This window comes from Pongo pygmaeus, chromosome 2 (genome assembly GCF_028885625.2).
Source record: "Pongo pygmaeus isolate AG05252 chromosome 2, NHGRI_mPonPyg2-v2.0_pri, whole genome shotgun sequence".
NCBI classification, from domain to species: Eukaryota; Metazoa; Chordata; class Mammalia; order Primates; family Hominidae; genus Pongo; species Pongo pygmaeus.
Window position 1 is genome coordinate 194,898,806 of NC_085930.1, and position 17,047 is coordinate 194,915,852.

Sequence of the window (17,047 nt, forward strand, 5' to 3'; positions counted from 1 at the left end):
CCTCCTCACAGTGCATGGAGGAAGCTCTAGGTAAAAGTGGTCCCAAGTGTTTGGCAAAGCAGAGTCTAGGGGACACAGTGTCACAGATACGGTGCCCTCTATTCCTGATCATGTCAAGACACAGCTCCCATCTTGGTTTTGATGCCAAGGCTCAACATTTTTCAAGTCTCTACACAATCCACAAATATCCCGGTGTGAATGTCCTGGAGCTCCAATGACATGTCAAAGATGGCAGGAATACCCTGGAGCTCCACGGATATGTCAAAGGTGGCACATATCCAGCTCACAGATCTGCATCTTTTTAGAAAACATTTAAAAACACAGAACTCAATGGAATTCAAAGATAAAAACAAATAAATTTAAACAGAAATAAGCCCAAATCTGCTTACATTTTTGCTTCTTCTCTTGTTGCATATGTGACGTTGACAACGGCGGTTTCTGTGTCCGTGTTGACTAGGGAAAAAGCAAAAACTACACTGTCATAGGAAAAAGAGCTGTCACCCTCTGGCTTAATGTAAGCAGACAAACTTTAGACAAAAATGCATAAAACCCTCATCACACTGGCTCCACAGTTATCTGCATCTCTACGTTTATTCATCTGAGTTCACAGTAATTTGTAATCAATTGTATATAACACATTTGTAATCAATAGTATGAACAACTCAGAACTATATTTTCCACATATTTTATAAACACTTTTATATGAGTATTTTGTATCAGTACATTTTCTTTGTATTTTTCATTTTTAATGTCTATATAAAATTGCAGTGAGTCAAATGTACCATGACTTGCCTAACCATTCCCCAACTGTTGGCAAGTAGGCTGTTCCCACTATTTGCTAGTCTAAATAGTGTTGCTAAAAATCACCTTTGTTGCAAACATCACTGGATTGTGTGTTCTTCTGAATTACTTCTTTAGGCTAAAATCACAGAAGAAAAGTAATGCAGTAAAAGAACATGATGCTTTTTAATGCATATTTTCAGACTGGTCTCCTAGAAGTTTGTATCAATTTATTGCATCACTATCAAGGTATGAGTTTTAATTATAATTTGCATTAATTCTTAAATAATTGGATATACATATAAAACAGTTAAGAAAATGTTTTCAATTTAAATTATTCATTCACTGACAAGGTTGAACCATCACTATTTTTGTTTCCCTTTGACTGAACTCTTTGATTGTGTGAGTTAAATCTAATAAATAAAACTGACAATTCTAATTTACTTGGCTAAAAGAGAAAGTATAAACTCTGTGATTGGCTAATAAGGGATTACTGTTGTGAGTTGTCTTATCTTAGATCATAATTTCTTGCCTCTTCTTCTATAGTTAGAAATTAAAAATAAATTCAAATGCCAGAGAAAACTTTCTCAACCCAAGCCAGTAAACTTAAACACCAAAAATACATGTTTCCCAAAACAAAGGTGACTAGATCAATTCTTCCCTTTAAAACATTTAAGCTGTTGGGAGTTTGGAGTTAACAACAACATTAAAGATAATTCAAGAAAATTATGATAAAGCTGCTGTCCAAAGTAATAATAAAACTCTATAATGTACGATTCTTTACCCTGGACCCATGCTTGAGCTTCAAGAACTCTGCAAACCTCTCCAAAATGATTCAAACTTGTGGAAATGTGAATTTTTCTTGTTATTTTATAAGATTTGCAAAGGGACCTGAGACCCCAAAAAGCTTAAGGACTACTGTTAAAAATACTGTTTGTTAAATAACTTTAAAGCAGCTGCAGCCTTTATGGGTTGCAGGGAGTTGTATCTAATGCTCAGAAAGAGCTGCCACTGAGAACTACATGTAATAAACCCGAGCCCAGCTCTGGCCTTGGCCTGGAGTGTTCATAGCATGCTTTAATTCACACTTAACCCACAGAAGTCCTCACAGTGCAAAACAGGGGAGGTGTAGCACATAACTGTCCTCTCTCAGTGCTGACACAGAGAATGCTACAAAGGTTTCATATTTGCTGCTTTCTAGTGCTACAGATGAGGCTGTAGACTCCCAGAAAGGGCTGGGTTTGAACCTCCTGAATAAAGCTATCCATTAGGATTCTCAGATTCTGTGCTCACTTCTTAGTCATATGCTCTGTTCTTCAAAGATGTTAGTCTTCAGGAAATCAGGCAGTTCTTTGATTCTGTGACGAGCTAAGCTCCATTCAAATAATTTATTTCACTGGGCATGAAAGTTCTATAAAGTTGCCTAAAACTCTACTGAAAATATTTTCCCGGTGAATCAGGAATCACTCATGTAACAAGACAAAACAATAACCCAACAGTTCTGTCCTGTCGTTGTTAGGCAGCTGGAAACTGGGGGGTCTCCAGGGCACAGCTGCCCTAGGACCTGTAAACTGCCCCAGGGACCTGGAATATATTTTTCTTGCGTAGCACTGTCCTCAGTTTATAATACAATCTTAACTAGTAACTTTCACAGGTTCATGTCTGCAAGGCCATCTTGCCTACAACACCCAATCATTAGAATGTCTTCTTTTCTGCCAGGCACGGTGGCTCACGCCTGTGATCCCAGCACTCTGGGAGGCCGATGTGGGTGGATCACTTGAGGCCAGGAGTTTGATGCCAGCCTGGCCAACACGGTGAAACCCCGTCTCTACTAAAACTACAAAAATTAGCCAGTCATGGTGGCGCTCACCTATAATCCCAGCTACTAGGGAGGCTGAGGCACAAGAATTGCTTGAACCCGGGAGGCGGAAGTTGCTGGGAGTAGAGATCGTGCTCCTGCACTCCAGCCTGGGCGACCGAGTGAGACTCCGCCTCAAAAAAAAAAGGTGGGGGGGAGTCTTCTTTCCATGTCGAAGGAAATAAGAACTAAGAAATAGAATCCTTATAAATCATGTCTTCTTTCTGAGCTCTTTCCCTTCACCGTTGGGCATGGGCAGGCAGCAGCATAAACTGAATAATATCTGAATAATTACTGCTTTAAAGCTATTAATTAAACTAGCAGAATAGATCGTATACAAGAAAATGGGTTATTTGCAATTTTTCCTAAGTGAACTTGAACAATCCCTTCAGCTTACATATGACTCTGCTGTCTACAAATGCCTTATACATGTTCTCTTTGGGTACCATAACTATCCAGTGATAGAGGAAGGGTAGAAATTTCTCTCTCAATTTTACACTTGTGCATACTGAGTCAGTGAGGTTATGTGACTTTTTCAAGGGTTCACAGTCAGTAAATGACTGAATTTACATTCTGTTTTCTAGGTCAAGGCAAAAATAATCTTTATCACGTATTACTGCCTGTCACATCAGGAGTTTGGAATCTACTTTTCTGGGACTCTTAGAGAGCTACATAAGATACCAGGTTTAGGTACCACTGTTTTCCTTTTAAAAATCATAGTATTTCATGATAAATGAAATACTTTTAGAAGATAAAAAAGAGGTTGGCAGGAAGAAAAGTATCTTCTGGGCATTTGCAGCACTGCTCCTGAGACAGGTGTTCTCAAACTTGAGTGTTCACAAAAATCACTTCAGGGTTTTTGTTTGTTTGTTTGTTTGTTTTGAGACGAAGTCTTACTCTGTCACCCAGGCTGGAGTGCAGTGGTGTAATCTTGGTTCACTGCAACCTCCACCTCCTGGGCTCAAGCGATTCCCATGCCTCAGCCTTCCAAGTAACTGAGATTACAGGCATGCGTCACCATACCTGGCTAATTTTGTATTTTTAGTAGAGACAGGGTTTTGCCATGTTGGCCAGGCTGGTCTTGAACTCCTGGCCTCATGTGATCTGCCCCCTGGGCGTCCCAAAGTGCTGGGATTACAGGTATGAGCCACCACGCCAGCCTTGGGTGCTTTTTTAAATATAGATTCACGAGCTCTTCCCTGCAAGACTCTTACTCAGTATGTCTACAGTAAGCCCTAGGAGTCCGCAATTCACAAGCACTTCAAGGGATTATTGGTATAGGAGTCCTATTCGTTGGGTAACACTCAGTCCAAGACATTAGGGATCTGTTTTTCTTGTCCAGGAAAAGGAAAGTAGCAACCGTGTAAATCCAATTACTCCTAAGTGAATTTAGCTTACCCTAGCCTGACAGCGTTTGTCAGTGCTTGAGCACACTGCACAGTATATGAGAAACAGCTTGTAAATAATATTCCTCGAAAAGGCAAACTACATAGACATAGACAGAAAGAGACAGATATCTCTCACATCTATGTAAGATACATCTTACATAGATGTAAATACATATAATCTAGGAAGCTTATTTCAAAGAAATATGAACTTACTATTTCTCCCTGGAGTTGACCTAACCTATAAGAAATAACAGATAATATCTCTCTCCAAAACCCAAAAGGCTAACTTCCTCACTTATTACCTTGTTCCACATTCTCCACTGTCCCATACTGAGCCAGAAGTCCATCCAACACCTAAAAGAGAAAGCTTCCATGTCAAAATGGGAAGGCAAGATCATACACACAAAAAATACTACAGTGATATCCCCCAGCAAATGAATTAAAGAAAAAAAAAAGATGGTTATAGGAATAATCTAATTAAATTGATATCTCAGGTCTTCCATAAAAACAGTTAGAACTGAACAAATATATGGGACCTACATTCGCTTACTGGCTCCCAAATAATCTGTTCACTAAGGTTACACAGCAGAATTTCAGAGTCTTAGTAACTGTTAACAATCACATTCATCATGATGGTTGGAACACACTACTCTTACAATGAGAAGCAGGATAAAGTACAAGACTCACTCCACTTTCTTGAAATATTTAACAATTCTTTTACTAGGATCTCTTCATTTTACAAGGTAATAGGATGTGTATGTTTGAAATGTTCCATAATAATCAGGTTTTTTGTTTTGTTTTGAGATAGAGTCTCCCTCTGTCACCCATGCTGGAGTGCAGTGGCGCCATCTCGGCTCACAGCAACCTCCACCTCCTGGGTTCCAGTGCAGCCACTCTCCTGCCTCAGCCTCCCGAGTAGCTGGGACTACAGGTGCCTGTCACCATGCCTGGCTAATTTTTGTATTTTCAGTAGAGACGTGGTTTCACCATGTTGGTCATGCTGGTCTCAAACTCCTGACCCCAAGTGATCCTCCTGCCTTGGCCTCCTGAAGTGCTGGGATTTACAGGCGTGAGCCACCACACCCAGGCAATAATCGTTTTTTGTTTCTTTTTTTTAAAGTAATAAAAACATTAGATAAAACATTGTTTCCTTTAAGGCACTGTGTTTTCCTTGGGTGGGGAATAAAATATGAGGCAGTTTGTTTTTAAATCACAGTAAGGCCACTCCTCACATTCTTACTTTATTTTAAGGTAGAAATCCTATAAGCTTTACAACTCTGAAAACATACCTTAACTGTTATAGCAACTAATTCAAAACAAACAAAAAATTCTGCTAAAACCAACAAAGACATTTCTACTTTTGTTGCCTTTTCATTCACTTTTTTTTTCAAATTATAATCTGGAAAGATAAAAATCTTTTTAAAAATCATGAGATACAAGGCATGTGGACTGCTTGAGCCTAAGAGTTCGAGGCCAGCCTGGACAACATAGCAAGACCTCATCTCTACAAAAAATACAAAAATTAGCCGGGCGTGGCGGCATGCATCCAAGAGTCCCAGCTACTCAGGAGGCTGGGGTGGGAAGATGGGGTAGGAAGATCCCTGGACCCGGCTGCAGTGAGCCATGATTGGGCCACTGCACTCCAGCCTGGGTGACAAAGTGAGACACTGTCTCAAACAAACAAACCAACAAACCATGAGATACAAATCACAACCAGGTATATATTTTGTTTCTCGGCTTATTTGCTGGTGCTTCGTAGCATGGTACTTGAAAAGACAGAACATGAGGGATCAAAGTACACATTCTATGAAAGAAACAAATACGACCCCAAACTCATTACAGATCACATACATTAGGGTACTGAAAAGAAAGAGGCAGGACCCAGAAGCTTTGTGGGAAACACTGAGTCCCTCTAATTCCTAAATGTAAAATGGAACTAAAGAAGGGAGAAAAGTCTCATCAACCCATTAAAAATTGACACTGGCTTACCTCCCACTGCAGGTGAGGAGGGATGTTTCGAATCTGGATTTTCCTGCTCCTGTAAAGATAAAACCACAGACTATAACACTTTCTCCAGGACACAAACTACAGCAAATAATAAAAGCCGGCTTAAACCCATCATTTGAATTTGTTTTCTCACTGTGTTCACCATGGCATCAACAAAAAATTCCTACTGTGAATCATGAGCATAGTTTTTTTGTTGTTGTTTTTTTTCGAGACAGAGTCTCGCTCTGTCGCCAAGGCTGGAGTATAGGTGGTGCGGTCTCGGCTCACGGCAACCTCTGCCTCCCGGGTTCAAGCGATTCTCCTGCTTCAGCCTCCCGAATAGCTGGGATTACAGGTGCCCACCACCACACCCAATTTTTGTGGGTTTTTTGTTGTTGTTTGTTTGTTTGTTTTTTAAGAAGGGGTCTCACTCTGTCATCCAGGCTGGAGTGCAGTGGTGTGACCTCGGCACACTGCAACCTCTGCCTCCCAGGCTCAAGTGATTCTCCTGCCTCAGCCTCCCAAGTAGCTGGGATTACAGGCATGTGCCACCACACTTGGCTAATTTTTGCATTTTTAGTAGAGATGGGATTTCAACATGTTGGCCAGGCTGGTCTCGAACTGCTGACCTCAAGTGATCCGCCTGCCTCGGCCTCCCAAAGTTTTGGGATTACAGGCGTGAGCCACCACACCGGCCTCATGAGCATGTTTTAAGGTTTTCGATTACTTTGGAAAAAAAACAAAAAACAAATGAAAAACCCAAGAAATCCCAACAAGCTAAAAAAAATAATAATAATAATTTAAATACAGACTCATCTTTTCAATTTCCTACCAAAGTAGTTAGAATTTAAGTCATCATACAGATTCTATTTATAGAATTATCCCCTTCTTCCTCAAAATATATTGGCCTGCAACTGACCCGACCCCAAAGTGTACCTAGGCTCAAACAGCACAGGTGAGGTCATATAGTGGGGCTTCAACAAGATCAGATTTAGTTGCCCCCTTACCTAACAATGCAAAATGCCATTTAAAAATATTTTTATTTCTGAATAGGTACTACAGTCCTAATTCAAAAGTTAAAACACTATAAAAAGTTATACTGTGAAAAGTCTCACCACCCCCTTCTTTCACCAGAAATACTTTCTACATGTTATCTGCGTATCCTTCAGATTCTTTATGCAAATAATAGCAAATGTGAATATATATTCAAATTTTCACCCTTTTCTTATAGAAATATCTGCATATTCTACACATTCTCTGCATCTTGCTTTTTTCTCCTAACAGTCCTATTCTTGAGATCTTTCTCAAGGTAGAGTTAGAGAGCTTCCTCACTCTATTTCATAACTACATAGGTATCCTGAAGTATATTTAATCCATCCCCTACTAATGAACATTTGGGCCTTTTCATTCAGAGGCTTTCCCCAAGACATCCTGCTGTTCTGAAAGCTTTGAATGACTTAGTTTCTTGTTTTCACTTAAGCATTAAAATTAGACAGAAAAAAGAACAGTATAAGTTATGTAATTTTTTTTTTTATCTTTGAGAACATGCTGGATCCACGAAATAAAGCATTTAAATGTAAGAGAGGTTGTTTTAATAGAAGAACTTGACACTGAAATCCTATAAACACTCATTTTGGGGGGTTGCCAGAAAAGAGATGTGGTGTACCACCTTGTGGGGTCAGAGGTACTGAACAGTGGCTATACACAGTCACACGTTTCTCCAGGGCTTTAATCTGGGCAACAGCCCCAGAGAGAAATGTTACAATTCAAGCAGAAAGAGAAAAGGAGAGACACACACACAGAGGTACAGGTACAGAGATGGAAGAAATAAATGGGGAAATAATGAATTAAATGAGGGGCTCTAGTTTTCTCAGCTCCTTTTTATGAAATGTCATGGAGGCAACCCCTCTGTTCTAGCTCCCATATACTACCTTCAGTCTTGTCTATTTTTAAAAAATATTAATATATTCATGCTTTACTAGGGCTGCTTTAATGACTATACAGAATCACTAATTGTCTATCAGGATGGAAAAAGCATCAAGAACTAATTTCTACCTCTATGCTGTGAAGACTAATTCCCGACATGGCCTTTGGCAATAGCTCAGAATAAAACTGCCAGCACCATCCCATACAGTGGCTACATGGAAATTCTCTCTGGAAGATGTCACCAAGCCTAACAGTTTGTAGAAAAGGCATCAGAATTTTCAAGAAAATAAAATATTTCTAAAGAAAAATATTTTTGTTATTTCCAAATATAAACATTGACTTCAACCGCTAACCATCAATTTACTGGTAGATATTCTATTGGAAGAAACTCACGAATGAGCACAAAGAGATGTGAACAAAGACAGCTACTGTAACATTATTTGTAACAAAGATTACATACAATCTAAATATTTACCAACAAGAGATGAATACATATATAATAATACAGCCGAATATAGAATATTATACAGCTCTAAAAAATGAAGTTGACAAGCATGCACTGTCATAGAAAACTCTCCAAGGTATGCTGTTACAAGAAAGGAGGTAATTACAGATTAAGTTGATCCTGCTTTTAAAAAGCACAAAACCAAACTACCTGTTATTCAAGGTGTATGTGTGTAAATGCACAGAAAAAGGTTGCACCAAGCAGATTTAGTTAGTAAAAGGATACTTTTATTTTAGCTACTAATTTATTTATTTATTTATTTTTAATTATTAAATTTGTAATAGAGATGGGGTCTTGATATGTTGTCTGCTGGTCTTGAACTCCTGGGCTCTGGTGATCCTCCCACTTTGGCCTCCCAAAGTGCTAAGATTAAAGGCATGAGCCACCATGCCTACTCCTTGTTTATTTTTTTTAATTGAGAATATATTCACATCTTATCCTACAAGCTTTAAAAAACGAACAATGAAAACTTCTATTAGGGTTGCCTTAATATACAAGACTTATTTTTTTTAAAGTATACTGGAACCTGCTAAATAAAAAAAAAAAGAAAGAAGAAAAAACCAAGCCTCATTTTCTCCATAATTACACTAGGTATTCTTGAAATCTTCTTTCTTATTCTTGAAATCTAATACAAGTAAAAGTTGTTTCTCATCCTCACTGCCATAGAACTATTAATGTATGTGGCAAACACTTCATAGTGCAAAAGTAGGAAAACTCTGCCCAATGCTAACCGAATGCATCTAAAACAATGGCATTTCCCTGTAATAGTTCAAGTCAAGACTACACGTAAGTTCAGTAACTGGGAATGTCCTGCTTTGTTAAGCCAGACACTTGGAGGAATAATCTCTTAAAAGCTAGACTGTCGCACCTCTGATCTCAGATCAGGATGGAAAGGAAGAAAAGGAACTGAGAGCTACAAAGAGAAATGGAGATCACTACGGTAGAACCAACTAACCTGGAGTTCAGCCTGTCATTTGGGAGACTATCCTGAGGGATTATCTTTTGGGCTCATGAGCAATTAGGATCTCTGAGATCTGCTGACTCCCGTGGCATCATCTGGATGGCATGCCTTCTCATCAGGGTACCCAGGAGGCCTGTCCCCTCCTTCCCCGGGAGGGACTTTGGCATGTCCTTCAAAACGCAGCTCATACATAATCCCTGCTGAGCTTTCCAGAATGTCTCCAGAAAGAACCGTTTCCTCTGCACTTGTCAGCTTTTCTGGTAGCTCACTCTTTGCCATAATTACTTATCTGCTAGTGCTGTGTCCCCTCAACCCCCGCGGTGATTTCGTCAAGGACAGGTTCCTTGTTTACTATTCCACTGTCTAGCACGGGGTCTCATACACAGGGGCTGAGAAGGGCACTTCTGCTGCTGGCTGCAGTCTGTTCATGATGAAGACCCTCCTGACCCCACCCAGGAAAACAAATTGTCTATTTTTTCTTTGCCACGTAGTCAACAGGAGAGGGAAGGAGGTGTTCGTTTCTCTCCTTCCTTTAGACAAGAAAGGAAAGTATTTGGCTCAGTCTCAAATTAGAATATGGATCTTTCTCCCTGAAACTGTGCCCTGCTTTAAAAAAACCAAACACACAGTAACTTAGTAAAGGGATTGGTAATAGGAAAATAATTCTTTGTCCCTTAAAATAATAATTTCACAGTTCCAATATGTTAAATATGAAACCAAGCTTCTCTAATTACAGGTAAAAGGCATTTTTCATCCTCACTCACAGAGCCACAGAACTATTACAGCCGTCTCCCAGCTGGTCCCTCCATCTTTGGCCTGCACCTCCCCCTCTCCCATCCACTCCTCACCTGGCTGCCAGTCACTTTTTCCACACACGGAGAGGGCTACTCCTGCCTTCCTTGACTCCCTGCTGCTGCCTCCTCCCCATCTCTATCTTTAAACACTCCTGCCACACCAAGCCCTTCCACCTGCAGTTCACAGGTGTGCCAGAATGAGCCTTCAACTCCCTCAGCTCACCTTCAAACAGAAGTAAAAAGAGCAGCAGGAACATGTCTTTATTTCACCTTCATTTTAACTGGAAGCAGAATAAGACCCGAAGTCAAGCAAAGGGTGCTCTTTAATACAAATATATAGGCTCTTTCCTTGTGGCTTTCAGATTCAGGAACTTAGAACTTCCCACTCTGAAATTCAAGTAAACTAAGTGTGTGGGAAAGGGCCACCTACCAGGAAACGAGTAATGCAGCCCTGGAGCCATCCTGCTTTGCTGGGGAACTGGCTACCTTCACCGATTCTGGACTCTGGTCAATTGATTATAGCACACATGTGTGGACTATCAAACTGTAAAGAACTACAGAATAAAATATATGTAATCCCAGCTCATCTAACTAATTTATAGTTGACGGGTTCCAAGGACTTTCAACATATAAATGCCTCAGCATACATGTTATAATATATTTATAATACATTATCTTTGGCTGTAGATACCCAGAGGTAACAGAAGGTTCCAACTGAGTGAATTTCAGATAAGCTAGATGTCCATTGTTATGAATTTCAAGGGCCTGGCAGAAATTATTTAGTTACGGTAGAATTTGTTGCTTAAAGTAAGCAGGCAATCAGCTGGGGAAATAAAATCATATTTAACTGTTGAGGAACCTCGTGAAACTGAAGAACCATTTCATCTGTATTATTAAAAAAAAAAGTTGGGAGGCTGAGGCAGATGGATCACTTGAGGTCAGGAGTTCGAGACCAGCCTGGCCAACATGGTGAAACCCTATCTCTATCAAAAACATAAAAATTAGCCGGGCATGGTGGATGGTGTGCACCTATTATCCCAGTTACTCAGGAGGCTGAAGCAGGAGAATCACTTGAACCTGGGAGGCAGAAGCTGCAGTGAGCCGAGACTGAGCCACTGCACTCCAGCCTGGGGGACAAGAGAGAAACTGTCTCAAAAAAAAAAAAAAAAAAAAGAAAGAAAGAAAAAAAGTAAAACACCTGCTTTGGTGTGAGGAGGATAATGCCACAGTTTTCAGGCATATGGTCAATTAGCCACAAGTCTATCAGCTACCTTGAGAACTCTAACCCAAGCCTTGGCTATGCTGTGGGTCTGACTAGAGAACAAATTAACATGAATTGTGAGAACCCAGCTTGCAGGATTCCAGCTTCCATTGGAGAATTAGGCCAACTAGGAACTGGAGGATTCCCAGGTAACTTTTGGGCAAGAGAGGCAACATAGATGGCCTGGTGAGAGTGTCCTTTGGGGCTCCATGCAGGATTCTACCCAAATAGGTCCCATCTGTTTCCACAGCATTTCTGAGCTCCATCAGATGATAAAAGGGATTTCCTTATGTGCATTAGCTGTAAAGAGAGGCAGGTATGCTAACCAAACCCGAGCCGGGACAGAAACCACCAGCGCTCCCAGCCCTCCTCCCCTTTAGCGCTGCAGTCAGATTCCAGTCTATTGCACGCGCTCATTAGTGTGTGTTTCCTATTCCTCATTAGTTTGAAAGTTCCCCTAAACACTTCTGGTCATTCTGTGCAAGGGACATCCTGTGCTAAACTGAACTAGGACCTAGGGCTGCTCAAGGAAGCAAATAAATCACCAGTGATAGCCAAGTCCAATCCTCTACCCAACTGTCTTTCTTTTTTTTGAGACACAGTCTTGCTCTGTCACCCATGCTGCAGTGCAGTGGCATGATCTCAGCTCACTGCAGCCTTGACCTCCCCGGCCCAAGTGACCCTCCCACCTCAGCTTCCTGAGCAGCTGGGGCTACAGGCCCAAGCCACCATGCCCAGCTGTTTTTTGTAGTTTTTGTATAGATGGGGTTTCGCCATATTGCCCAGGCTGGTTTTGAATTCCTGGGCTCAAGCAATCAGCCCACCCTGTCCTCCCAAAGTGCTGGGATTATAGGCATGAGCCACCACGCCCAGCCCAACTGTCTCTTAAAGTTCTCTCTTTCTCTCAAACCCAGACACCACACGGGAGGATCACAGAGACTGATCAAGAGTCAATGAAAAAAATTGTTTAGTCACTTTCTTTGTTGCAAAATGACTAAGAACAATTGCCTCTGCCTCTTTGGAATCCAAAATAAAATAAATGCATTAGGAAACGAAATGTGTTCAACATAAATAAACTGTTGAAAATGAACAAAATGAACAAAAAGCAGTTTGGGGTATTTTTTAAGAGAAAAAACAAATGATAAGCACAAATCCCTATGAATATTAGTAGTGTTATGAGCCAAATCATAAGAGGATTAAATTAAACACTGTGGTGACCTGCTGCAAAGGGCTCCCCCGCAAGACGCAGTCTTGCTCTGTTGCCCAGGCTAGAGTGCAGTGGTGCGATCTTGGCTCACTTCAACCTCCGCTTCCCAGGTTCAAGCGATTTTCCTGCCTCAGCCTCCTGAGTAGCTGGGACTACAGGTGCACACCACCACACCTGGCTAATTTTTGTATTTTTAGTAGAGACGGGGTTTCACCATGTTGACCAGAATGGTCTCGATCTCCTGACCTCATGATCTGCCTGCCTCAGCCTCCCAAAGTGCTGGGATTACAGGCATGAGCCACTGTGCCCAGCCCTGCAAAGGGTTTTGAACCAGGAGAACTGCAGTTATGAACCCAGTAACTTCCTGGCTCTATAAACTCATGTTCACAAAACCATAAGCCCCAGAACAGCCCTCATAACTCATGCTTCCTGGGCAATTCAGAGACAGAAACTCATGGAAGTTCACTGCTTGAATGAAACAGGAAAAAAAAAAAAAAATCACTTAATATGATGTGTCTTGGTCCATTTGGACTACTATAACAAAACTCCATAGACTGAGGTTATAAACAGAAATTTATTTCTCACAGTTCTGGAAGCTGGGAAGTCCAAGATCAAGGCACCAGCAGATTTGCTGTCTGCTGAGGGTCTGTTCCTCATAGAAGGCACTGTCTAGCTGTGTCTCTGGATGGAGGAAGGACTGGATATCTCTCTGGGGTCTATTTTATAGAGGTACTAATCCCCTTCATGAGGGTTCCACCTTATGATCTAATCAACTCTCCAAGGCCCTTAAATACCACCACCTTGGGGGTAAGGATTTCAACGTAAGAATTTGGGGGAGACACAAACTTTTAGACCACAGCAAGAAGCAACAGTCTGAGACTAATTCATTTATCTCCCCACAGCCCTCTCAGAGCCTACTAGCTCACAAAAAGACATGACTAACACAATTCTAGATTTCTCTTTTGAGGAAGCCATCAAAGATTCTTAGTTGTTTCCTGTTGAAAGGAGTGGAGCCGGACGTCGTGGCTCACACTTGTAATCCCAGCATTTTGGGAGGCCAAGGTGGGTGGATGGCTTGAGTCCAGGAGTTTGGCACCATCCTGGGCAACATGGCAAGACCTCATCTCTACAAAAAGAGATGGTGGATAATTCCATAATACTATTCATTTTTTAATTATTCGCCAGGCGTGGTGGCACATGCCTGTAGTCCTAGCTACTTGAGCCTGGGAGGTCAAGGCTGCTGAAAGCTGTGACTGTGCCACTGCACTCAAGCCTGGGCAACCGAGTACCGAGTGAGACCCTCTCTCTCTAGCAAAAATAAAGAAGTGGAAGGAGAAAAGTCAGTGAGTCAATGGATCATTAGATGATGTTTAGATGTCTGTGAGAAGACTGGTTGGATGGTTACTCTTGGACAAGATGGTGAAGGAATTCCTCTATTGGGTTAGAGTAGAACTTGCTTGAAATGACCATTATGTTTCATTCCACCTTCAGGATTCTATAAATCTTTTGAACAGAATTGTAACAGGAAGGTTAAAACCATTTCCCATTAAAAAGAAATTAGCATGCTTGTTTATAAATTGAAACCATCACCCACTGTTCTAGTGAAATAGATTATCAGATTTCTCAGAGATTTCTTTTTTTTTTTTTGAGACAAGGTCTCACTCCAGTCACCCAGGCTGGAGCGCAATGGCATGATCTTGGCTTACTGCAGCCTCAGTGTCCTGGGCTCTGGTGATTCTTCCACCTCAGCCTCCCGAGTAGCTGGGATGACAGGAGCGCACCACCACGCCTGGCTAAATTTTTATATTTTTATTAGAGACAGGGTTTCTCCATGTTGCCTAGGCTGGTCTCAAACTCTTGGGCTCATGAGATCCACCTGCCTCAGTCTCCCAAAATGCTGAGATTACAGGCATAAGCCACTGTGCCCAGAGATTCAATATTTTAGTTCTTTAAAAAGGACATCACTTAGTCAGATGTGGTGGCACGCGCCTGTAATCCCAGTTACTCGAGAGGCTGAGGCAGAAGAATTGCTTGAACCCAGGAGGTGGAGGCTGCAGTGAGCCAAGATCGCGTCACTGCACTCCAGCCTGGGCAACGAGAGCGAAACTCCGTCTCAAAAAAAAAAAAAAAAAAAGACATCACTATCTAAAATTCTGCTTTTTTAAATTTATATTCAGTGTTTAACGAAGCGGCTTTTTTTTTTTTTTTTTTTTGAGACGGAGTCTCACTGTCACCTAGGCTAGAGTGCAGTGGCACGATCTTGGCTAATCACAACTTCCTGCCTCCCAGGTTCAAGCTATTTTCCTGCCTCAGCCTCCTGAGTAGCTGGGACTACAGGGCACCCACTACCATGCCCGGCTAATTTTTGTGTATTTAGTAGAGACGGGGTTTCACCATGTTGGCCAGGATGTTCTCGAACTCCTGACTTTGTGATCCACCCTCCTTGGCCTCCCAAAGTGCTGGGATTACAGGCATGAGCCACCAAAGAGCCTACTTTTACTGGAACAGTGGTGAATAGCTCAACTATGTGAACTGAAGGAAGACTAAAAATCTATATAATTATTCCAAGAAACATGATAGTTTTTGGGAGGAGGGGGTCAAGGACCTTATTCGGATATCAAACAAAAACAAAAACCCTAACACAAAAAAATTGTGATTATCCTTATTGAGGTTTGTGTACAATTCCCTACGATAATACCATCTCTCCCTCCCACCATCCCTCTCCTCAACTCATTCTGTGCAATGTAGAGAAAGAAACATAGTTTTAGCTCAAGTTTTACTACAACTTCTCCATGGGCTTCGCTGAACACTATCTTTTCCCTGTTTCTGAATTTATTTTATTTGATGAAGTCTAATGTTTCTGAGGTAAACCCAAAACATTCTTCACAGCATGTTTAGCATGAAGGTTTTCCCAAATCACCATTACTACTGACATTCATGGATGCTAAGTATCTCATTTAAGCCTTACCCTTTTGAACTAGGTGTTGTTATTCCCATTTTTCAGAGAAATACACTGAGGAGCTGATGAGTTCCTTGTCTGAGTCTCACAGTTAGGGATCACGGTTAGGGAGTGATATTTTTGACTTCTGGTCTCTATACATTTGAAGTTTTGCTCTTCAAATGTCACTGGATTATTAATTCACCAAAAATAAAATTTACATTTCAGGCATGTATTTTAGTTCAATGAATTTTGGTCAAGATGTCCCCCTCCACCAGCAAATGTTAAGAAAACGTGCCTTCGGAAGGATGTCCAGCTTTTCCTTCTCAGCATCAACCGCACCGTAGAGTCGCTGACCAAAAACATCTCCAGGAAGGGTTATTTTGGAAACTTCACTGTGGTAGCTCACTCTTTGCTCCTCAAAAGGATTTACTTAAATATAAATGCCCTTTAGAGAGGGTGATAAAGGTATTAACTGTAAACTCCTTCACGGATTAGCCGACTTCTGGTTGATGGTCAGGCTCCCCTGGCACACGGCGGGGTGCAGCACATACATGGAAAGGCCTGAGGGTGGAATGGTGACGCAAGAAATACCTGCTTATCCCTGGCCCCAACCAGGGCGGTGCCCAGCCTCATGGGGCCAGATCAAGTTTGAGAACCTTCCTCAAAGCATGGATTGCTCTACAGGGAAGGGCGGAATAAATCCCAGATGGCTAGACAAAGTCCTCAGAAGAGCAATAACATTCATGTGTGCTTGAGCACAAACATGCATTTGGATTCAGGAAGGTGAGACTTTGAGACGTAAGGCTGAGTTTTTATGAGCCAAACATCTGCATGCCTGCTTTCAGTTTTTCAAGGTCTAAACAGAGTAAAAACCAAAAGCATTTTCTTTAATGTTTTAATTCTGCTGTGATGAAGATTCCAGTTAACGAAACCAAATTGTGTTTCTAGAGAAGTGATTAGTCACCCTTACATGGTCCTCAACTCATTATCTGTAATTAAGACTAACTAGGGTAAAAACAAATATTTACACAATCATTTGAGCTCAGATAAATAACATGTACAAACATGATACAACACAAGTTATAATCTAAGTATATAAATGTTTGCTCTGTGTGGCACATGGTAAATACAAAACCATCTTTGTAAAGGCCAAGAGGGTCACATGCCCAATCACCAACTGTGCCATCCTTTCAGCATCTTGTCAATTAGTTTCCAAAAAATTGTTGTCTTTAGTTCTCCAAACAGCACTTGAATCTGTCCCTTTCCTTCCTCCCCTACTACCTGTGTCTTTTTTTTCCTTCCTCTTCAGCCCAAGCAGTGTCTGGAGCACAGCATGCGCGCAGCAATCAGCAAGCTCCCCAGGGGCATTTGCTGCTGGGCGCTGGCTTCTTTTTCCTGGCCCACTCCATCCCACATTCTGTCTTTCGACTGTAAGAGGAA

General features: G+C 41.3%; 1 protein-coding gene across 8 annotated transcripts in view; it reads right to left on the reverse strand.

Annotated features, from left to right (window-relative positions):
- The window catches only part of IGF2BP2 (insulin like growth factor 2 mRNA binding protein 2), a 177,703-nt gene that overhangs the window by 45,302 nt on the left and 115,354 nt on the right, over positions 1-17,047 (reverse strand). For 4 of the 8 annotated variants that reach the window (XM_063662496.1, XM_054483580.2, XM_063662494.1 and 1 more), the window contains exons 3-5: positions 6,016-6,064; positions 4,329-4,380; positions 390-453 (exon numbers count right to left, since the gene is read on the reverse strand). In XM_063662496.1, coding sequence (XP_063518566.1) covers positions 390-453; positions 4,329-4,380; positions 6,016-6,064 — 165 coding nt within the window. Of the gene's footprint in view, positions 1-389; positions 472-4,328; positions 4,381-6,015; positions 6,065-17,047 lie in introns of all 8 variants that reach the window. The other 4 variants (XM_063662495.1, XM_063662492.1, XM_063662493.1 and 1 more) reach the window with 1 other exon arrangement.